The following is a 23,979-nucleotide window of genomic DNA, read 5'->3' on the forward strand; positions in this document are numbered from 1 at the left end:
TAGGAAACTGCTCCCTTTAAGTGTTATATGCCTGTGGACTCCTGTCCAAAGCCAGAAGAAAGTTAATTACATGACCATTCCTGGGATGAACTTAATTATCCACTTTTGAGGATGCAACCATGTTGCATCTGTCAGGGAGACAGATCCCTAAGGATGAAAACAATCACTCCCTCTGCAGACACAGCATGGAGGTGGGCACAGAGCCTGCCTGCTCTCACAGCCAGGAGTCTACAAGCAGCAGCGCATGTAGTGTAGCTTGCAGCTCTACACAGAACTGCCACACAAATACATACAGGGAAATTTTAATTTATTAGGAATAATGCTGACCCAATGAGCAGTAAGGAATGATGCAACAAAAGTAATTTTTATACTAAACCAACCAGCTTGGATACTCAAAGGCTTACAATCAAGGGCAAGGACGCAAATAAATGAGTCTATAGAAGTTCTTCTCTCTACAGAAGARCCCATAACCCTAATTTAAGGGTAACTATTATTGCCCTGGAACTTGCAGCACTACTGTAACCTCAGTCACAGAATCACATACTGCAAGAACTTCTTTTTAAGGGCATATAAAAATATAYGACATAGCCCATTTATTACTCTTGCAATAATTTTAATATGATAAAAGTAGGACACTGGAGAAAAATATCCCATTCCTATTTCTGACACAGCCTGTGAGTGAAATCTTGACTATGCAAAACAACCAACTGAAGCTTTTTTCTCCTTGACTGGAGTATTTACACAGACTTACGCTCTGTATTTGTATTATCTCCCTAAACTTCTGATGTTATTGGAAAAGACACACAAGTATAGCACTCCCATCACTGCACTATAAACAGACCCTGCGCTCTGCTGTGTGCAGGAGCAGTCTGAATCAGAAAATGGAAATTATCTTGGCATACAGATCTTTGCACAGAGCAGCACGATGCACAGACTCTTTCTACATTTAAGAACCATTAAAGTGCCACCTTTGTGTCGTYCCCAATGCAGCCATATATTTAAAGAAAATATCCAGTAAAGACATACAGTTCTGACATGTCAACTAACAATGGTATTTTTTGCTCCAGGGTAAGACTCTGGCTCTTGTGTTGCAGCAGTCAGTCATTAAGCCTCTTAAATCTGCCTCTAATCTAGTAAAGACACAGCATATCAAAGACTTCGTATCTAGAGGAAAAAAAAAAAAAAAAAAAAAACCACACACACACACAAAATAGAATGAAAACTCCACCTCACACTAACAAGTAAGCAAACAGTACACTTGCCTGTTTTGTTTCATTAGCACATGCTCTGTGCACCGTTCAGGCACTCTTACCTTTACAATTAGCCATTAGTACACCAATGCTAGCTACAAAACTTTTAAGATTATTCTTGCTGAATAATCCCACAACTACCGCTTGGTTAACAGCAGTAAAATGTCAAGTTTAGTGTTTAAAATTGCACACCATTTGCTTGCAGATCTTTCAGCATCAGTACTAATTGCACAGCGCTCACTGCAAAGAGAAGAACRAATCAGACATATATACAAGTCCCTTGAAAGATTATTTCTTACTCTGTACTCTCACCCTTCCATTAAGCATTAAATCACAAACCTAAAGTTTGTTTAACCACATACAATCAGCGCACTACATTTTTATTGAAATTTTGTCCTTAAAACGGCTGTCAGTCACACAGCCAGAACTTTCACTGTGATGTTCCTCTGACAGGCACATCAGAAATGCTGTATGAATGTAATAACATAATATTAATAAAAAACAACAATAATAAAAAAAACTACCACAAGAAATCACAATACAAAACATGCTTTTTAATCCGAGCAACATTTAACAGAGAAAAGCAACAGAAAATGAACATTTAAATACTCATTCTTATTTATTTTCTTAACAGGAACATATTGGAAAAATACATCCCAAATTGCATGATGTATGGATACACACAGCACCTATCTGCCAGGCGGTATGTGCACTACACACAGTAGTAGTGTGCGTACTGGATTCTTCTAACTCACACATTTGGTGCCACACTTGGGTTTGAAAGGTGGAAGCAACCTGGTTGTTCCTGAAGTAGAATAACTTTTGTATTTCTTTGAACTATAATTGCAAGTAAGTGTCCATGTCAGTAGTGTGGCTACACGTGCAAATTAATGCCGCAGCACTGCACACATGTTCATTCCAGACTAGTACCCCACTGCACAGCCATCTCCGCGGGGGTCAGATCCTGCCCACAGGACATTCTGCAAGTGCCTGGAGGACAAGGAGCCCCCAGACTGCCACCAGTCCCCCTTAGTGATAACCTGGCCACGGCCAAAGAGGCTCCTGTGGTGCCCACTGATGGGCCACTGGCTCCAGTGACCTCTGGCTCTCAAGTCTTCTGCAACAGCTTGCGAGATACCATCTTCAAGTGACAGATGCCACCTGCCTTCTGCATAAGAAGAAAGTGCAAAGTAACAAAGTCAAGAGCAAAACATTCTGGATTAATAGGAACTGAACTAAAGAATCACCCCCACTCAGTGAATCAAATCATAAATGCTTCAAGGGGAGTAGATTTTGGTTCAGATACTAGTTCTGAAAGGCAGATCTACCACAAAGGGGGCTACCATATGGTAAACAGGACAGCCCTATTAGCTGAGCTCCATCTCTGAGAAAACTTCAGACACGCCAACAATAACATTTGTGTGTCAGGGATTGCTAGGACACCCCAGCAACTCCCAAGATGTTATCGGTTATATTCTGTTGTACTGTGAAGTCACAGGTCAAATACTCTGCTATCTGAGGTCTGCTCAGGTACACACAATGGGCTGAAGAAAAAATTAGAACGTGTTCCAGGGAACCAACGCACTTACAAAGACATTATAGAGCTCTCTACATGCAGAATTCATAATGGGGCTGCTGATTAATCCAGCACATGAATTATGCGCAATAAAAAGACTATCACAAGATTGTCATTCCAACTCATTTCAATTTTTTTTTTCCAGATTATGTTCCAGTGTGCCAAATGCTCCTTTACTTTTACCAGCAACTCTGACAATAGCAGACAAATCCTTGGGTACAGAACCACCATGACATGACATATAAATATGCTGCTGAGAATTGCTGGTCGCATAGTGCTCACAATAATCCCTGTCACTGTATCTGTACCATGATTGGGAACCCCTAGCTTAACAATTTACTCTGTAAACAACAAATTAATTAATACCTTCCTTGGAGTAGTTCAAACAAAACCGGGCTGCATCCAAAGCTTGCTGAGGATTCATCCCAAACTCCAACATATTTAGTAGTACCTTTAAAAAGAATAAGTACAGCTCTGCAATAACGTAGGATATGTATAATTAATCTCATGAAATATTTTTAATACTTTAGAAGAAGATCCCAAATTTGCAAACAAGCTCTCTTTGTAGAAACTTTTAAATTCAACTTTAGAGGCCAGATTTTCTGTCTTGTGGAAGTTTAACGCAGAAACCCTAATGTTTACAAAGTCAAGGGCTTGTCAAAAACAGAAGCTGAAGAAGCAAAATTTGTTCCTATGTCCTATATTGTCCTGTTCTTAATTCTCTATGCCCTTTCCACTCTGCAAGAAAGTCAACGCTCATCTAAGACACAAGAACTATAGAAGAAAAAGGATTTTCCTGCAATCCCTCCCTCAAAACACCACAAAGGGAAGGAACCAGGAACAGGAATACTGCAGTGAGTAACTACAGAGCAGACTAAATTTAATCAGGCTCTTCACCGTATCTGCTTTGCCCTTATATTTTTAACTATTTGTGAGCATAACTATTTATGCTATCTCCCACCTTCTACCAGGAGGAACTATCAATAGACACATTAAATTGAAGAGAGATGACTGCACCTAAGGAGAGTACAAAAACAATAACAGAAATGGTTTGAGTCTACATATTGTATTCTCTGATAAAGCAATCCAATTCTTCAGGCAGCTTTCCTGGGAAAGCCAAAGCTATGGACATGCAGTTTGCTTCCACAAATTTTCTGCAACTGCTATTTTATATTTACCAATTACAGGTTTCAGCATCTCTTTTTTTAACAATATAAAATAAGTAAATGCACTAGCAAATACATGTCAACTTATCAAGGAACCATACACAAAGATCAAGGTACGAGGACTCTGTGYGAGTGTGTAGGAGCTTTCTACAACTTACCCCCAGGGTTCTGCAATAATTGACTCTCCATAGCAATGGACAAAAATCAGGTTTTACCTGTACATGTCCTTGGGGTTGCATGAACCCTCCCATCACTCCGAAGGAGCACAGAAGTTCCTCACTGTCTGCAGCCGTCACTAGGGCGGGAATTATAGTGTGATATGGACGTTTCTGTGGTGCAAGGCAGTTTGGATGGCTGCTAGAGAGGGAAAAGTTAGCTCCCCTATTCTGGAAAAATAAACAAACAAAAATATATATTATACACCTTATATAACAAGACCGATGAGACTGCTAAATATCTATCAGTACGAAAGAATACAGTTTAGAGCAGTTGTGCAGGGCAGTCCCCAAGAATGTTCTGATTAGCTGGCCTGTGATGACGACATTGGAGATGGCACATGGTGTCCCCGAGGGCACTGGAAAGGGCGCCGGACTGAGGGCAGCTTGCAAAACACTCAATGGGGGAAAGTGTGTTTAACTGCTTTGTTCTTTAAAGCATAATTTATACTATGTAACTCTACAAGAAGAGTTAGAAAAAGCAGATGAGCTTTAAACAGTGTTAGATTTCCTAAGAACAGAAGGTGTCTCATTTTTTCATTAGTACATACAAAAGGTTTATACATTACACATTTTCATTCAACCTGTACAGAAATACAACAGGAAATAAGTGCGCCTGTATGGCCTGCAAGATAAGACTTTTATATTTACCAATAGGAATTAATGAGCTACTACAGAAACATAAAGAAAAACACACTGCCATCTTCCTTTTTGCAGGAAGTCACTTTCTTCGCAAGAAGATTAAGGCAGATTAATTCTTATAGCTTATAAAAATTACACTGAGGCAAAAGTGTTTTAACAACATATCACTAAGTAACATATATTTTTTAAATTTAACACGTAAGATGCTATTAGAGTTTATCATTAGCAACTCAGTCTTGTTATTTCAGCACTCTGAATGAATGCTGCCAAGGCAATAAAAATTTAGATTATTTTTTCTCCAAGAATGAAGATTGAGAACTTGCTGTCTAGGCCAAACCTTCATTGCTATAGATCTCTGACAGCGAGTGGTTGGGAGCAGTCTCATATTTTAAAAAATATATCCTATTTTTAACTATGTTTGATAAAAAGAGAACCTAGCAAACTGCTCTGCTCAGTTCTCAGGCCAGCCCTCTATCTTTGTAAAAGTGGATCAAAAGGAAGAGGAAATGAGAGGAAGTATCTAATAATATCTAGAGGAATATCTCCAGAGATACGAACACAGACACTGAACGAGGACAAGAATTTCCCCATTAAGAAAAGCATGTAGCAAAGAACAAATCCCATTCCCACTTGACTGTTTAACTGGCACAGAGTTTATAGACCAGTAATCCAAGAAACATCACACATTTCCACTTTCTTCAAAATTCATTAGCTAGTCAGACTTTAACAAGAACAGGGACTATATATAAAGAAAATCTGAAAACTAACTATCCTATCCTCAAGAGTACAGCTTGGACTTTCTGATTATATTGCCAAATTGTCTTCACATATACTAGAACATGCTATAGTGGGAAGTATCTTCTCACTTGYAGGGGAAATCCACAGCCCTCTGGTACCAGGCCTGTACCAAAGCCCATGTAGTTGCTATTGATGAAAGAACAGGCATTGCCTTGAGGATCCACCACGCTGAAGTACACTGTATCCGTTCCTAACTGCAAAATATTTTCAGAACTGAATTTGTCACTGGCTCTGCAACACAGAAAATGCTAACATCAGCACACACTGAAAATGAAACTCAGTTAAAAATAAACCACCGCACTTCTACAACACACATCCCCCCATCTTCTGAATCACCCTGCTGGAAACACAGGGTATACTCATGCAAACAAATGACAAGAATGTGATCTTAATCCAAAATTGCTTTAATGAAGAGCTGAATTAGTCTAAACTACTTACGCTAGTACAAAACTGGGGAAAGTTTAAGGAGAGTTAATCCCAAACAATAAACTAAATGATATTCTGAACTAAATGATATAGCAGGTTTCAGGTGGAGACTTTGAAATGACAGATGTTATCATATGAAAGATAAAGCATTGGATGGATCCAAAGTCCATTTATAGCCACGTAAGGCCTATATCAATACAACAGTTCTACTTTATAACTAATATTTAGTTAAGTTCAAACACAACCCTGCCAATAAATTAAAGTAAACATGCTTATCTAAAATAAACAAAAGCAGACTAACACACACTGGTACTTACACACATATGGGAATTTCTACATGTGCATGAGTAATCACTGTGCTCTTTGGACTTCTGTCATTTTCCTTCAGTACAGAAAATGATAGTACAAAATATTTTAAAATTACTTTTACCACCCCGAGACATTCCTAAGCATGAACCCTACTGAGTTTGCCATGCCTGCAAACCTCATTAGTCTAACATTTCATTTCTGTCCCTCGATGAAACAAAACACTGAATATAATGAACGTTGTTAAAGCCTGGCTGAGAGGGAGGCACAATGAGGTGCAGTCTGCGTTTAGTGGGCTTTGCTGCAGTGTTCACCTGCTCTTGGGTGCACTCCCTGCTTCGCACTCCACACATTCACCAGGATGAAGGCACTTCCCTTGCCGCACACTTCCACATGTGCATTTTCTGCCACACAATTCTCAACTGGAGACGGAAATTTGGGGTGTTCATGAAGGGAGGACCCTTCCAACCTGGGCCATTCTGTGACTCCAACATTTGCTGGGGAGAGCACAGAGCTCTGCAGGATGCTGCTGCCGTTGTGGAGAGCCGACAGGGCCTCCCCTCTGCTGGAGGGAGGGCTCTGCTGGCACAGTGTATATCTGCTGCTCTCACACAAGCCACGACTAAAGGCATTAATTAGTGAAAAGAGGCACAGGCACCTACAGACATAGGAAATTTCAATACATCTTGGTTTTGCTGTAGCTTCCACACAGTTTTGTGATCACACGGATTGAGATCAAAAGTTGGAGGCAATTTCTTTCCCTCTCTCTTTTGTGTTTCCTGATGATTCCTATAAAATTTTTAGTCTTGTGCAGAAGAAATATATCAAGAGTCATTATGGAGTTATTTTTGAAATGGAATATTTTAAAATATTTTGTTTAAAATTACTTTTAAGACACTGGCACAGTTTTTAAAATGTACAGACCAATTGTTTCTAAAAAGTTTTTACTAAGATATATCAACTGTTATTTGCTCACTTTCTTCTACAGCCTTTCATCTTTGAGATAAGGTTTTTGCAAGTAAAAACACAGTGCAGACATATTTTAAACTAAATAATTCTGTAGGAAGGTGAAAGACCATAACATGTAAAGAAATAAATGAAGATCTCCAGTCATTGAGCTCCTCCTAAAATTACAGAGTACAACTGTATGCCTAATCGTTGAATGCAAGCAAGGAAAGAAAAATACCTTTGTAAATTTATTAGTCGAGAACGCTGTTTAGCATAGGTTTTGGACAGAAGTTCTTTTGTAGGTACCAGAACTTTATCAGAGTCTGCACAGAATGAGAAAGCATCAGTGAAGCTGAGCTTCATGGCCTCAATAAGCATATGCAAGTAGTCTGCTGTGTTATGACCCATGCCTGAAAAGAGAGAAAAAAAACCCACCACCACTAAGACAACTGCATTAGACTTACCATACATCTTTTAGAATCTCCAGCATTTTTGCATAAAGAGCACAGGGTATCCAGGCATTATTCAAAATATTTATTGATTCAGTTGTATTGTTCAGAGCATTTATCACACAGTAGTTAACAACTAAGAGTTTTGAGAAAGTTGTTTAGAAAAAGGTGGTTTATATAAGACTGTTCACAAAAATAAGTTAAATCATACTAGAGATTTTCTTTGGAAGTTATATTTCAATTTGAAAAACAGTATTTTTGACATAAAAATGAAAAGTCTTTCATATCAAAAATATCTCTCTCCAATAATCATATTTAACTATGCATTATATTAAAAAAACTACTCATGTAGAGTTTTATTTAAATCAAAGTCATGTCTTCTGAACAGGCTTTTACAAAGATTTTCCTCAGAACTGGAAACTGCTGAGAATTTTTACAGATTCATTCTGTGTCTGAATCTCGCTTTCAGAAATGGTCAGACTTGAAAAACAAAGGCAAAGTATCAAAATTCAGGACTGGACAAAAAGCCATACCTTTAACATCAAAATTTTCCAAAATGTTTAAGGCCATCAAAGCTGTGATTCCTTGTCCATTAGGAGGTATTTCCCAAACATTCACACCCTAAAGAAGGGATAAAACATTTTTTTCCAGTTTTAAACAACTAAAAATATAACATTACTAAAAATTTACATTAAAAACAGCAGGGAAAGCATGTATTTCTCCAGGACAGAAAAAAAAAACAAAACAAGACAAAAAATCCCAACAAATAAGGCATTGCCTTTCCTTACTTCTACATCTTTTAGAATAAGATACGGGTATTATAAATTAGCACCATATTCTGCAATGCAACTCACTGCCAAAAGGCCAGTGTTACAGTGATAACACTAATATTATCACCACATGGGACAAGTTTTTTGAGCCTTCACCCAGAGTAATTTCAATTGCAGATTAATTACAGATACCTATTTCTCGTAATACATTAAGGCTTTGGCACAGTCTCCCCCGCCTTCTCCTGCACAAGCTGGCAGATCATGGCTTAGACAGGCAGACTCTTCACTAGGTGATAAACTGGCTGGATGGCCAGGCCTACAGAGTGGTGGTGAACGGGGTTAAATCCAAATGGCACCGGTGACAAGCAGTGTTCCCAGCATCAGTGCTGGGGCCCGTCCTCTTTAACATCTTTATCAACGATCTGTGTGAGGGCATTGAGGGCACTCTCAGCAAAACTGCAGACGACACCACTCTGGGAGGAAGACCTGATCTGCTTGCGGGTAGGAAGGCTCTGCGGAGGGGTGTGTACAGGCAGGATCCATGGACTGGGGCCAATTCTATGAGGTTCAACGAGGCCATGGGCCGGGTCCTGTAGGGCGGTCACAGCAACCCGGTACCTGGAGCCGAGTGGCCAGAGAGCCGCGTGGCAGAAAAGTGTCTGGGGGTGCTGGTCGACAGGCGGCTGGACAGGAGCCAGCAGTGAGCGCAGGTAGCCAAGAAGGCCTCCTGGCTGGAATCAGGAACAGCGCAGCCAGCAGCAGCAGGGAAGGCATCGTCCCCCTGGACTCGGTGCTGGTGAGGCCGCACCTCGAACACTGTGTTCAGCATTGGGCCCCTCACTACAAGAAGGACATGGAGGTGCTGGTGTGTGTGCAAAAGAGGACAATGAAGCCGGTGAAGGGGCTGTAGCACAGAGCTTACAAGGAGCGGCTGAGGGAGCTAGGATTGTTTAGCGTGGAGAGGAGGAAACTCAGGAGAGATCTTACGCTCTCTACAGCAACCTGGAAGGAGGCTGTAGTGAGGCGGGAGTCGAGCTCTTCTCCAGAATAACTACAGATAGAACAAAAGGAAATGGCCTCAATTTGCAGCAGGAGAGGTTCAGGTTAGACATTAGGAAGAATTTCTACATGGAAAGAGCAGTCAAGCATTGGAACAGGCTGCCCAGGGAAGTGGTGGAGTCACTGTCCCTGACAGTGTTGGAGAAGGGTAGATGAGGCACTTAGGGATATGGTTTAGCAGGATGGTGTGGAAGGGCTTACAGCTGGACTCAATGATCTTGAAGGTTTTTTCCAGTCATAATGACTCTGTGATTCTATGAATCTTAGTATTTGGTGCTTTCAGTGTCATGCTGTGGCCTTTGTTCTTGCCTCATATTCCGAAGAGATGGAAAAGCTCTAAATCTGCCTGCAGCAGAATGTACCAATCAAAGAGAGGTTTGTGAAAGACATAAAAACACAAAAAGATCTTCAGCAGTGAATCTGCAGGCCTCCTGTGAAAAGGAAGAGAGCCTACACCACAAGAGTACTTGCCCGTAAGTGGACATCAGGGGAAGTAACATGGCCTGTAAATCCTGTAAAATGTGTATTTTCCTAAACTTTTTGGTAGACAGCTGTTATCCCAGTGCTCATTACGAGGATGCAGCTTCCCAGACTAGCTATTCCTTCTCTACAGCCCAGAGTGTCTTCTTTGCCGAAGTGATATAGTGGTGGCACCACTTGTAGAAGGCACTTGTAGAAGGCACTCCCAGCAAGATTAGTGCACTCCCTACTGTGAAAGGGCTTCTCCATTAGCAAGAGATGTGGATTTAAATTTTCTTAGACCGAGAAAGGCCTGTGAATTTTCTCATGATGTAGAGACATTCTAATGATGAAGTGGACACCCCTACTTCTTCTAGTGCTGTGCTCCAAAAGCAGTGATCTTTGTGTCACTTTTAAAAGGCATCTGAGACAAAGAAAGTTCTGAATCCCAATTTGCCATAGTCTCGTAAATTGCCTCCCTTCCCTTTGATGGAATCAAGATATTGCCTACTCCTGCTCCCCAGCAACAAATCACTCCAACAGACAGTTCAGCAGCTACTGGCTGCTGTCAAACCCAGTGCATTGCAAGCCCCTTCTCCTGCCATGGCTGGGCTACTGTGGGCAGCCGTGGTGCCCAGCTCAGGCAAGTTAGTGTCACATCTGAAGCCTTTTTACAGATCTAGCCATAAACCATGGCAGAGAAATAAAGCAATTGTATGGTTCTTCCCTACGCACTGGTTCAGCAGAGTCCATGTAAAAAATGCATCGAAAGTTTTCAAACACCACAACCTTCTGAGCACTCTCAGCACACACCTTCCGAATATTAAAATAAACATCTTCTAACCACTGAGATAATCCAAATTATCTTGTTAAATGTACAAGCATCTCATACAGTTCTAAGCATCTGGATGTTTTGGTTTCAGTATTACACAGTACACAGGTTATCCTACTTCAAAATCAGGAAGTTAATTAACCTGATAGGCAGCCCATTAGTCCTAAGAGCCTGTCCTATATTCCTTAGCTTGGACACAATTCCAATTGATGTCACTGAGAAGTTTCCTTGAGTAAAGGCTACAGGCATGGACCTGTACACAGCCAAGTATTTCCAAACAGCCTCTGTGAGTCACGCTGGGCAAATCTACTCATTTCTATATTTATAACCCATTGCTCAGGAGGCAAGGGGTGTGCCGCTTCATGACTAATGACCTTTTCCTTCTTGGACCAGAAGGAATGCTTACTTTGGGGAGTGAGACATGCTAAAATAACACTGCATCTAAAAGGCTGTGCAGAGTTCACTGACCTACCTACTGAGACAACCTACGTAGTAACTTCTTCCCTGGCAAGAAAATTAACCTTCACTCTTCTTATCCATTCTGCAACCCAGCTATCTTTTCACTAATACGCTCAGCATAGAACAGGACTATAAGAGTTTTAACAAGTATGAACAACATTAGATAGCAAAATTAGACAAAGCTAGAGCATCTAATGAGTCAGAAATCCAAAATACAATTTTGATTTTCCATATGCAATTGTTATGAGGTTATACCTATAAATACTGTCATATCCTATTACCTACCTTCTCCTTCCATATTAAGTAAAAGCACTTCAACTAAAAACAACTGTAAAATACTATGTCCAACATAATGCAAGAGTCAGAGAAGATGAACAGTGTCATCAGGACAGCTAAAGCTTCAAAATGAGTTATTAATGCACATATGACATCTACACATACATATATACATTTTACAGCCCAAGTTGTATAGGGCTTTTGTACAGCTGTGGGGTGCAAATAATCAAAAAAAATGCCAGTTTAGTCAGTGATAGAGAAGGAATTGTCCACATACCCTGTAATTTGTGAAAATTGGTTTGATTTCCTCTGTGCTATGGTTTCTGACATCTTCTAAATCCATCACTCCTCCATGTTTTTGAACTGTTTCTACAATAGCAGCTGCAATCCGACCTTCATAAAACCCCCTCTTGCCATATCTTGCCAGCTCCTGAAAGGGGAATAAAAATGTCATCTTTTTTTTTAACTCTCAGTAAAAGAGTCACTTTACAGGACAATCTGTGATAAAGACATTTAAAAGTTACATAATTTCTATGATTTAGGTTTTGTAAGTGAGATGTATGAACTCCAATTGCAATCCTAGACAATAAACTAAGCAAGGAATCACTATGCTATTGAAATGGCAATTTCCTCTCAAAAGAAGACAAGTTTAATGTGTTGGTTTTGGTTATGATGAAGATGTTTTGGTTTGGTTCAACTCTTTTCCAAGAATGCATAAATACTCCAATTGCAATTTGTAATTAAATTCTCCTGTAGTTCACATAACAATTCAATTAGAGTACTGGGATATTCAGCACCTTGAAATTTAGGACACTTTTTCAATTGCCCAAATAGCAATTATAGGTGATTAATTTTAGAACTCCTAAGAACTGCTCTTATATTCTGCCCAGTTATAAAACAGGAATGCAGCCTGCATCATAGAAAGGTGGGGAGATTTAATGTTTATACCAGTTTGACAAGTGGCATTTTATGAAGTGAAATAGCTTATTAAACACTAAAGGTAAAATCATTTCAATAGAATCAATAGAAGTTAATGACTTCTATTTGAAGACAAGCCACAAATAAGAAAAGCATTATCAGAACACGGGGGTTTTGACAAAAAAGTGAAAGTCTGCTGCACTTGAAGAGCCCATTCCATCTGTAACTGTATTGTGARCAAAAAAGGGAATAACTATGCAAACATACTTCTAAAAATATAATCCTGCTCTTGAGTACTTGAGGAATGGCCATTTTATCCTATATACACACACAGACAAAATGACTTAACACGTTTTAGTGGTATAGTTGACATTTACTGAGTGAGGCCCACACTCAAATCCGTAAAAGCGTAAGAATAGAAAGATGAAGCTAGGTATAATGAAGTCATTGTATTGACATAATACTTCATGTAGCGTGTTAGGGATTTCTGAGTTATTATAGATCATTCGATTGCAAATATAAACAATACTTTTATTCAAAAAGACAAAGGTGTGAGGGTAAATGTCAAACACTTGCACAAGGTCATACAGAGGTCTGAAAACAAACCAACAGTCACGTACATGAAACTCAGCCCAGTGTGCTAGTACAACGCAGCTTGGTGGTGATGATGTAAAATAACTTATGCTGAGATAACTAAGTTATAAGTCTTACTAAGGCTCTGAAACACATTCACTCTTAAAAACATTTATATATATACTTTATATATATGTAAAATAAATGTGTGTATGTTATATACACACAAAAAGCATATATAATGCATTTATATATACATTTATATATATACACAAATAAATTCTACACGCACACACACACAGTATAAAATGACCTCTGGTTACATTTCAATGAAGTATTCCCAGCTGATGTGCAGATTCATCATCTGCAATGATGAACCACCAACAAATCAACAAAAATGCAGCACAAACACAGAATTAAAACTATTAAACTAAATCTTTAGTGCCAAATATGTACATCCATTCTTGCCTTCCAATACAACCCCAGGATACTAATAGCCAGAAATGAAAAACAGGAGCAGAGACACACCTTAAATAGAAGTAAAACAAAGAGCCCACCTCTTCATTAAAAAAAGTGAAGCAGTACACCCTACTACAACAGGCTCTTGCCATTTGTCAGAGCAGTATACCACTACCTGTCCATACCTTGCATGAATTTTGCTAAACCTACTGATGACATRTGTTTTAACCATGAGCAAATCTGACTGTGGAATGCAAGCTGAGATACTACTCACATAAACCGCTGCGTGAGTCTGCACCTTCCCAGGGAAGGGAAGGCCTGGCAGCATTTTGGGAGGCCATCCTCCAAGGAAACTAGCTGTACACCTGCCTGCACTCTTTCAGCAACCATGAAGGAAAAAGCTTATGTTGGCCTTAATTGCTCTGCGATTTGCTAATGATTACAAGAAAAACAGAAGAGGGCTGCTCAAGGATTTTTATTCCTGCTCACACTGCAGAATAAATGAATATGATTGGAAAAATCTGTCTTAATGCAAATAGCTAGCCATAACATTTTGATGTTACTGATTCCTGATTACCCTTTCTGCATGGAGAGGATCAGTAGTTAGCTGCACAGTCTTAAGATACAATTGAGTAGTTGATTTAACCTGATCTAATGATAAGTTTTAGCTGCAGATTCAGTCCTGTCCTCCACATGCATCTTCCCTGATGCTGGTCCTTGCATTCCTGTGGCCTTGCTTATTAGATGCACAGATGCAGAGCATTGCTGTGGGTAAGGCAGCATCGTGCCTCCTGCTTTGGGCACAGCCAAAGCTGAATGGGCATCAGGCAGCCATTGAGGGGTACCCTCAGTCCCAGCAAAGAGCCTGAGCTCTGCACCCCAAGCGTCACCACTGCGTGCAACCCAGGTGAGCAGAGGAAAGCGCCCATTACATCCCCCTTCACATGGAATAAAATTTCCTTTCTATTTAGTAAAATATTAAAACAGAGCAAATGGAGGAGAAGGAGGAAATTAAAGAAGTTTAACTGACTGGCAGGAAGAGTAACAGTCTATAAACCATTCTTGTGTTTTTTCAAGCCCCAGCGAGGTACCTTCTTCAGTACTTCTTTTATCAGTGTCTCTTGCTATCAGGAAAATTACAGTGTGTTGCCTTCCCTCATTTTGTACACAGTTCTGTTCCCTCTACAGCTGGGCATCAGCTGTACAGTGACAAGATATATCTCTAATTGGGGGGGGGGGGGGGGATCCCCTACCCACAGATGAATGAGCTGACCAAATCATCAGAAACTGAAATCCTAGTGGAGCTGCATCCAAACGGATATGCCATGTCTTTTTCCCAGTTCAGGATACTGCAGGGTTGAACCAGCAGCCCCTCCTGCTTTCCCTTCCCACTTCTCCCTGTCTTTCCCTCCTGGAGGGCCCACACAGAAGGTTAAAAGTGCCAGGATTCCCTCGCGGGCGAAGACCAGGSGACGCCTCAGCGCTCAAAACACTGCGGGAGTGTCCCCAAAGTAACAGGGTACAGCCTGGCACCATTAAATATTAACACAAGCGATAACTAATCAGCTCAAGCTGAGTCAACTCCTTCCTGAAACCATTTTAACCATTTACAAAAAAAAAACAAAACAAAAAAAAAAAAAAACACCACACCACACCACGTCTAACCAGGCAGGTCTAGAGACATTAATTATTCCATGACATGCCATATTCTGATTTTGGGGGGGGGGGGAGATCAGAGTTTTTCTTTACTTTTTGAAATAAAATGTTTTTGTCCATACTTGAGTTGGCAATTTTTACAGTTTTGTGAATAAACCTGATGTATGCCTTTCAACGCTCGAGTACTTCCCATGGCTTTTGAAACAAAACTAAAAACTCGAAGAAGAAACAGGAGCAAGGAAATTTTGATCACAGAATACATTAATACATTACCTAGCTCTGGACACACTGGAAAAGAAGCTGTTATTTCACAGTACATGTCTAAGACGGCAAACCGCAATGCACACGCTTGCAGCACTCCAGCTGAGATCCTGTATCTGCTTCTATCCTGGATGAACCGGCACATCAAAAAGCTCTCACCCCCAATTAGCTCTTTGTTTTTGATGACATTTGGTTCCAGCAACCTGTGACATTACATTCCCAACACAACAAGGTTAAGTGCCTATATTTTTCTATTCATTATATGGAAGTTTATGTCCACATATTATTAAGTAAAAACTCTATCTCCCACCCCCTTCAGTCTTACGTTTATATAAACTAAGTTAGCCAGGAAGCAGAAGGAGTTGCCATGGAACTAAAACTAATTTAACATAGGCTGCTGCAAAACCTCCAATAATTAACCTATTTACGGTAAATCCACTTCTCCTTTCATTAAATGCAGTCTCTATCATTCCCGCAACACAGTAACAAAAATACAGCTGCTCTTCACTTCCTGTATATCCCATGCTGCAGGGATTCAATAATACAGTTTTGCATCATTTTTTAGACTTCATGACAGAGCTTTAATTGAAGTTAAGTGGTGAACTGGAGTTCTGCAAACTTTCAGCACAGAAATGAAGCTCCATCAATTTCAATTTGTTCCTGAAAAAAAGCAATATTCATCTTTTGTTTGTTTTACAACAGAAAGATCTAGTACAGAATATGTCTAAAATTTGTTTTCACTTCTGAAATCTAAAACTAATCCAGTATTTTAAAAACATATCCTGAATGTTTTCAGTAACTATATGGATAAAGTAGAATAGTACATTTAAAATCTCATGAAACAAAGAAGCTTTGAAGTATAGAGGATAATAAAAGATAAATTTGTCAAATAGTTAATATATTCCAACTCTGCTCCTGAGAGGATACTGCACCTAAAAAACAGATAGGTTTTCTACGAGAAAATCAGAGGTAATTCTTTTTCAAGTTGGGATAAACTTTGCTTGAAAACACAAAAACAAACAAAYAAAAAACAACCAATAAAAGAACAAACAAAAGAACAAGTACGGGACATGACGGGACAGCTGTAATCCTTTTGTTTGGTAAAAATTCAGGAACAGAGCCCTGCCCAGATACTGTGTAGTGATAATGAGTAGAACTAGGCCATGAGGACAGATAGAGCATATAGAGCTTTTCAGTGGAAAGGATTATTTGAATTTAATGTGGATGTAGTTACCAACAATATAATTCAACTCCTTGCCTGGAAAATTTGATAACAACAGATCAATAATTACCAGCCACAAACTATGTAGTACAAAATAGTTCATATGACTCAGCCATCTGGATGCCTATTTACAGAGCAACCGAACTGCTGCTGACCTCGCGAGCTCAAAGAGCTGCAGGCACCAGCATAAGATCGTCCAGTGGAAGGGGAGGCAGGATGAGTAGGAGGAGGACGCCCTTCACATGAACGGTCTGGCAAAAGGAACTGGGTGAACTTCCCTACTCCTCCGTTGCAACAACAGAGGGAAAACTATGGGTCAAAAACGTTTGGAGAAGTGGTGTGTGKGGGGGGGTGGTTTCCTCACCCTCTTTTACTTGGATATCCTTCTCCTTGGGTGTATGGCACCTGCTGCTTCTGCATGGAGAGGGGCAAGCATACAATTCACTCACATCCAAGATTTTATACTGTATTTTTCAGGTGATTCATCACAGTATAACATTTAGATTCTTAATGAACTGTTGTGAAGTTAGACTTACCATTGCATGATTTGTCTCATTTTTTTAATCCGATTTGTGAACAACTACAAAGGCAAATATACTCAAATTCTGGTCTTTGCTACAGGACTAACTAAGGAGTAAATTTCACTGCAGATAAAAATACAAACAAGTAGCCACACGTTGCCCACAAGGACAAGCACTATAAGAGCCTATAGAGCCTAATGATTACATCAGGAAGGACAAAGCCTACAAGGTCAAGCCATTAGCAGTGTAAGGCATGGTGGGCACAATCCCATATAAATCACACACTGTCTAACCGTGCGTGAAGGAAGACTGGAGTGAAATAACTCAATCTTGTTCCCTCTGCAACAAGGGTTCCACGGATGTCAGTGGGAACCATGGATACATATAGGATATCTAACTGTATCTGCAAGGATATCTAGAACCTTTATGTATAATTAAAAAACAAATATTTTACTTATTCAGAAGAACAAAGCAAAACAACTCACAATTGTTTTGGGTATCCCAAAAAATGCATTCCTTACCTTAAAAGTGTTAGCCAAAAAGGGATTGGAGAAAACCTGCCCATGCAGTGGTCCTTGGCCATCAATGAGTAACTCCCTCCCATGCTTATTTCCAAGCGACTGCAGAATATGAGCATCACGCTTCCAGTGATAGGCGGTAATCTCTGCCACAGGAAAACCTCTTTCGCCCAGTTCAATAGCAGGCTGTAGCAGCTGGCTCAGAGAGAGCTACAGGAGATCAGGAAAGGATTGCAATATTACTTTTGAATTACTGCACAGTACAATATGTAGCATATTACAAAATTTATGCGAGTTTGACTTGCACAACACATTTATCCAGAGGAAAATTATGATTTGTACACAACCAGATCTATGGATGTACTTGTATAACTTCTGGTTTTGTTTGTTTCTGTGTTATAACAAAATAAGCCCACACTCTCAAAGACCCAAACTTCCAGCACAGGAGCACAGGAACAGCATACATTAACATGGCACTTTGCCTGAAAAACATGCTTGTAGCACTGCCCTCAATGGTATAAATCAGAACAATTTTATAGACCCTCACTATTATTTTACCTGTGCAATAACTACTTACAACAACATTAACAAGCCTACGTCTGCTCAGGGAAGCTGTTTGTCCAGCCTTATCTTCTTGGTGACAATACTGATACAGCACTATTGGAAGCTCCATCTCAACCATTCAAACCAGCCATCAGACTTTCTTGCTACTATCAAATGGTATCAAAATCATGTGGCAGTACAAAATAGTGTCAGTTACATTAAATAACTTGCTAGCCTGATGTCTGAAACACTACCATGCACTAAACCCCACAGCATCCATTTAAAAATCTAATTAAATATATACCACAAAGCTTGCAGGCAAAAATGTGGAATCTACCATCTTTTTTTCTGTGATTAAAAGAACTCAGGACAGCATCAAGCCACAAGGCTCAATTCTCCCCACCTAATCTTAGTCCTGAGCTATTTTGTAATTTTTTTAAAGGATGAACTATAGCCAAAAGCTGAGTGAATATTTGTACTCAAGTTCCTGTCATTAATACTGTCCTTCTGTAGGTTAACAGTACATTATAATAAATATCTTAATATTTTATTACATCTTAGTAAAACCCTAGCTTTATTAAAAACATCACAATCACACTTGCAGCATAACTGTTTATACTGGAACCTATAAGAATTTGAGGGTGCACTGGACCTTCATTTAGCTTCACCTTTTTGCTTCCATACAGAGAAACAGCATCACACCAGGCAGCTGCTGCACCAGGTACTGTGATATTATGGGCATGAAGTGGAGGAAGAGGATTTGCTTCATCAAATCCTTGTTCTTTCAAGAGCTCAAGAGTCAATGCCCTTGGAGATCTACCACTGCAAAGCAGACAGAAGCACACATGTAACGTGATAGAAAACGGCCTGCTGGTCATGTGGCAAAAGAGCATAAAGACTGGTCTAAGTGCCACATGTTGGTGCTTCCAGTGGCTTCATTTCTATCATATGTGTGAAATCCMGAACCTTCATGTCGCTGCTGGAATATTTAGTGTCGCTGTCCTCCCTCATCCCCCACTAACAAAATGGGATCACCTGGACCAATATTCTTGTCAGATCCTCAAGGTCCTATCAAGCTAAAAATTCAACTGGCTGCTTCCTTTTTAACTTCTCCATATGAGTTCAAGGTGGAAGCAAATACTCTCTTTGGTCATGAAAACATCTCATTTGAACAGAATTCAAATAGAAGGAAGTTAAACAAACAACTAAAGAGGAAATGAGGTGTAAATATGGACTCTAACCCCTTTCTTAACAAATACATCTCTGGTGAAAGCAGCATGGGAGATGAACCAACCAGCTCAAAATATTATTGTTTTGAGGCATTAAAAATATGAGACATTAAAAATCCAAGCCTCACATCAAAATGAATAAAATCCACTTAGTAAAGACTAATAGTCTGACTGTCAATCACAAGCTGTAGAGAGTCTCCTCTAAGTACATACAGCATGGAAGATTAGATCCATGACAATTCTTAAATTTGAACAAACTGAAAAACATACTAGTCTCTAGATTTGATCCACAAAGTAAATAGGAATAACCTATTTCTAGTTCCAAAGAAGGTAATGCTTCCATCTTTCTTCAATCTGCCTCCCTCTGCAATCTAGTTTCTGATCCATAAGGAGAACTGCCCTCTTTTCAGATAGCTGATCTGAGATTATAACTGAATCCATCTACATCCAGGTATCAATAATGTAAGAGGTCAACATGCTCTTCTTTTTCCCCATAGGAATGTCCCCCTGCAAACCCAGGTTTGTTACTGTTCTCTGAGCCACAAGAGCCATTTCCACGTTAGGGGTTTTAGCACGACTGTGTCCGTAGGGCAGCCCTGTCCCTGCACAAGGATGGGCTGGGTGAAGGCGCAGTGGCAGAGTCACAGTCAGACCCTTTGAGCAGCGCCGCTGGGCAGCAGCAGGACAGCACAAAAACAGGATGCCCAACAGGAGCAGGGATGGAACTGGGACAGACTCCCTTCATGGCTGACCCAGCCACACAGCTCCTCCCTACCACAGGAGCCCAGAGCCAGCCTGCTGGAATGGTGTTTGTCAGCCACACAGCAAGCGGCAGGAATGAAGAGCTAGTTCTCTCTTACCTCCTCCCCCTCCTCTCTTCACCAAGTCTAGAAAAAGATCTGAAAAGCAGGTATTCTGGGCCAGAGTAAAAGCAAAACCACTCCACTTAAACTTGCAGCATTTACTGTTTTGCACTTGGAGTCATTCAGGCTGCAAGCTTCTCCCAGACAGCCCGAGTGAAGGAATTCAAAGGAGCACTTTCCTCTCAAATGCACTGGTGTTTGACATGAGGGGAGTGCTCCGGCTTTCCCTTTGGCACTTACCTGCCGTTCAGCCCATGCACGCGCTTCGTGTTTGCATCGTAGTAAAGACAGAAGCAATCTCCACCCAAGCCGGTGCTGCATGGCTCCGTGACGTTGAGCGCGGCAGCCACAGCCACAGCAGCATCTGCTGCGTTCCCACCGTTCCTTAGCGTGTCTGCAACAGAGATCCCCTTCAGAACCCAAGCGGTCTGAAGGACCCCTGGAAAGGCACCAGGAGACACCTCTCCAGCCAGGACGTAATAAGGGTTTGAATGTTTCCAGGTGGAAAGAAGGAACTTTCAGGTTCAGAGGGAGAAGCTGTGAAAACTTATTTGAAATATGTTTGTTCTTGTGGAAGATACTAAGATTCTCGTATTTTGGTATGTACAGAGAAGTAAAGATAAACGGAAAAAAAAAAAAAAAGAGTCAGAAACAACAATACAAAAATTAAAATCTGGTCCTACTGAACCTGGTGGTAATTTGTGCTGTGTACTTCAACGTGTAACCAAGGATTCACTCAAACAGTAATTTCAAATTCTCAAGTTTTGAAGGCTTTGCAGAATAGGTACCAATGTCACTTATAACTGCCARAAAAAGAAACTACATGCAAACCAAAGCATGAAAACCACCGTGCTTAAGGGTAGAATACATATGGGAACACGTCGCATATTGGTGCGTTCTTCAGAACAGCATGGGCCAGGGGAGCACTGCAAGGCATGGGAAAAAAGGAGAGGAAGTTCACACAAAATCCATAGCAGAGATAGCATCCAACTAAGCTTCCCCTGCAAGGCAGGAAAACCAGTTCATTCTGTAAAGAATAAAACTAGAAACATGAGGCAAATTGATCTGTTTCTCAAGCTTAAAGAAAAAGGCATGGTTCTCATAGGCCACTTCTTGCTTGAATATCTAATTCTATAATGTCAAGAGCAAGAAGAAAAACTAAATTATACTCGAAATGAATGAAGATGCAAGACAGTTGTGCACTGTAGGTGACAAGGGGAATTTGTGACTACAGACAGTCCTCGACATCAAAGAAATTCTGATTATTTTTATCATTGAGTTTTGACAAAAATCAAAGCAAAACTAGAACGTATGTACACACACAGATAACTTACAGACAGCTCCAAATTAAGCAGTTCCTTTTTTTTTTTTTTTTTTCCCCTCTTCTCTCCTTTTTTTCCCCTCACATTTTGGAAGTTACCTGAAATGGGAATTTAGACATCCATATTCATTATTAACCGTATTTCAGTGCTACTTATTTGGCCCACAGTAGATGTGATGCTCTGTTTTCTTTCAGGGACTGTGGTTTACAAGAAAAGGATTTTGAGCAATATGCAAGAAAACATATTTTCTTCAACAGAACTTCAACAATATATCTTACAAGACTAAACAAATATAACAGTAAAAAAAAAAAGAGGCAATACTTACTTAAAGTAATGGAAATCAGAGAAGTGGCAGAGATTTCTTAGTGGCCTCATGCCTAGCTGTTACACGTTGACAGTTACCTAACGACCCCATTGTTAAAGTAAGTCTTGAGGGAACTGAGTCTTTACAGATGTTCCCTATAGAAAAGAAGCTAATTTGTGGGAGAAGTTGATGAATGGGCAGCTCAATGGAGAGGAGATGCCTCTTTGGTAAGATGGAAAGTAACATAACATGATTAAAGAACAGCAGGGTTCTAACAAAGTACAAAGCAGATTTACAGCAAAACCATTAAATCCAATTTGTATATAAAGTTCTGTATCATTTTTTCATCATTCATAGCTAAATCCAGACTTCTGCTATCACTTAAAGCTGCCAGCACAGGAAATAAAGCCAGGCTTCATTTGATTCAAGTGTGCCTCCATGCACACTGCTCTTAGTAAATACTCCTCACTTGCAAGCTCTGCTTTGCTATATTCACAATGATATTCATGTGCAATCTAAAACCCCACCTGTGCCAAGCTACATTTGTCACAAGCTCTTATCTCAACAGAAATGTCAAGAGCAGAACAAAGGTCCCAGGAGATACCAGGGGAGCTTGGTATTAGCCTGTCCTCGAGAGCAGCGGGATAGTGTGATGGCAGGGTGAGGGGAAAGCCCTGTGAAAGGGAACCCCTCAAACCTGGCTTTCCCTGGGACATTTTTCCTGCCTGCTTTCGTGTGCCTCAGCACGCAGCTAGCCCTAGGACTGGACGGGGAAGCCTGTGAGTAGAAGAGGGCATTACTTTCTCCTAGGTGAAGGGTGCGGGCAGCTGTGCCCTGGGCAGGCACGCAGCCCCACCGAGCCCCACTCTTAGCACGTTCCCCCACRCAGTCCACATCCACAGACATCAGAGCCAAGGCTGGTTGGACAGCGAGCAGGGAGGGATGGAGTCTGCTCCACTGCATGGCTGCATGCTCTTGATCATCACTCTGCTCTCAGAGCGGGGGGGGAGACATCTCTAAGCCTTCTATTTTCTGTTCTTTCTCCAAAGACATAGAACTTGTTCCAGAGTCAACCAGTCCATCTCTGCTCTGCATTGGAATGACACAACGCGAAAGCAAATATAACACAGCGTTAATATGTGCTCTTGAACAACATAACCTTCCAGGGCTGTTTTATGCAGGAAGTTCCTTCTGTATTTTTTTTTTTTTTTTAAGATCAATAGGTGACCATATAAACACACACACAAATTTACATGCAGGAGCACAGACTTCACCAGGCTTGGCTTCAGTTAGACTACTGGAAATCCAATGCTGCTAGTACCTTAATGGTAAATTTTTCCCCATTTTAACTGAAAGAATGATCAGAATTTCTAACAAAAAAGTATATGAAACTCCAGATATAAGAACTATATTTAAGATAGGGAAGTAGCTATAAAAATCACAAAAGCGTGACCCATCACCTTGGGTCATAACTGTCTAAAAAGTTCAGTCATTGATTCAAGAACTGACCAAGACACTGAGGTCTAAAATTAAAAATGAATAAATGCATTTAAAGTACATGTTAAGCTGCTTTCATCTATTTGAGCAAAATCAAACTATGATTACCAAGACCAATATTTGTAGCAAGCATCTGGCTCGAAGCAACACAGCCTTGAGTACAGACCACAGGTGACCTCCGGGAAAAGAACTGGAGCTGAGATGCCATAGCCAAGCCAAGGGCACAGCGCTGTTACCTGCAGTGAAGAGTCTGGAAGAGAGAGATTTATCACAACCAGTGCAGAGAGGTGTGCACTTGTTGACAGCGGTATGTGACCAATGACTACCAACAAAAACTCCTCTACCTTCCTAACTGGTCACATTAGCAAGGGGATTTTACAATGTTAAATAGATTGTTCAAAATGTAGTTTAGAGTTTTAACCTTTGATGTTATTACCATTTTAGACTACCGGGAGACCAGTG

At 40.4% G+C, this 23,979-nt stretch overlaps 1 protein-coding gene across 2 annotated transcripts; it reads right to left on the bottom strand.

The window, feature by feature from the left end:
• Positions 1-1,864: 1,864 nt before the first annotated feature.
• On the bottom strand, positions 1,865-23,725 carry LOC112952299 (glutathione hydrolase-like YwrD proenzyme). 2 transcript variants are annotated; one of them, XM_026045125.1, is made up of 11 exons: positions 23,626-23,725; positions 20,635-20,788; positions 18,971-19,124; positions 17,763-17,969; positions 11,909-12,061; positions 8,310-8,397; positions 7,566-7,737; positions 5,716-5,878; positions 4,208-4,378; positions 3,193-3,277; positions 1,865-2,418 (listed from the first exon to the last, which is right to left on the bottom strand). In XM_026045125.1, exons 1-11 carry the CDS (start codon positions 23,723-23,725, stop codon positions 2,174-2,176), a joined length of 1,692 nt encoding a protein of 563 aa, XP_025900910.1. In that variant the 3' UTR covers positions 1,865-2,173. The 2 variants fall into 2 exon arrangements, with proteins under 2 accessions (XP_025900910.1, XP_025900911.1); XM_026045126.1 differs by lacking the exons at positions 18,971-19,124; positions 23,626-23,725 and having other exon boundaries at positions 20,635-20,781.
• Between the last annotated feature and the right edge of the window lie 254 nt (positions 23,726-23,979).

This window comes from Nothoprocta perdicaria, unplaced genomic scaffold (genome assembly GCF_003342845.1).
Source record: "Nothoprocta perdicaria isolate Ctin4 unplaced genomic scaffold, notPer1 scaffold_4, whole genome shotgun sequence".
Classification (NCBI taxonomy): domain Eukaryota; kingdom Metazoa; phylum Chordata; class Aves; order Tinamiformes; family Tinamidae; genus Nothoprocta; species Nothoprocta perdicaria.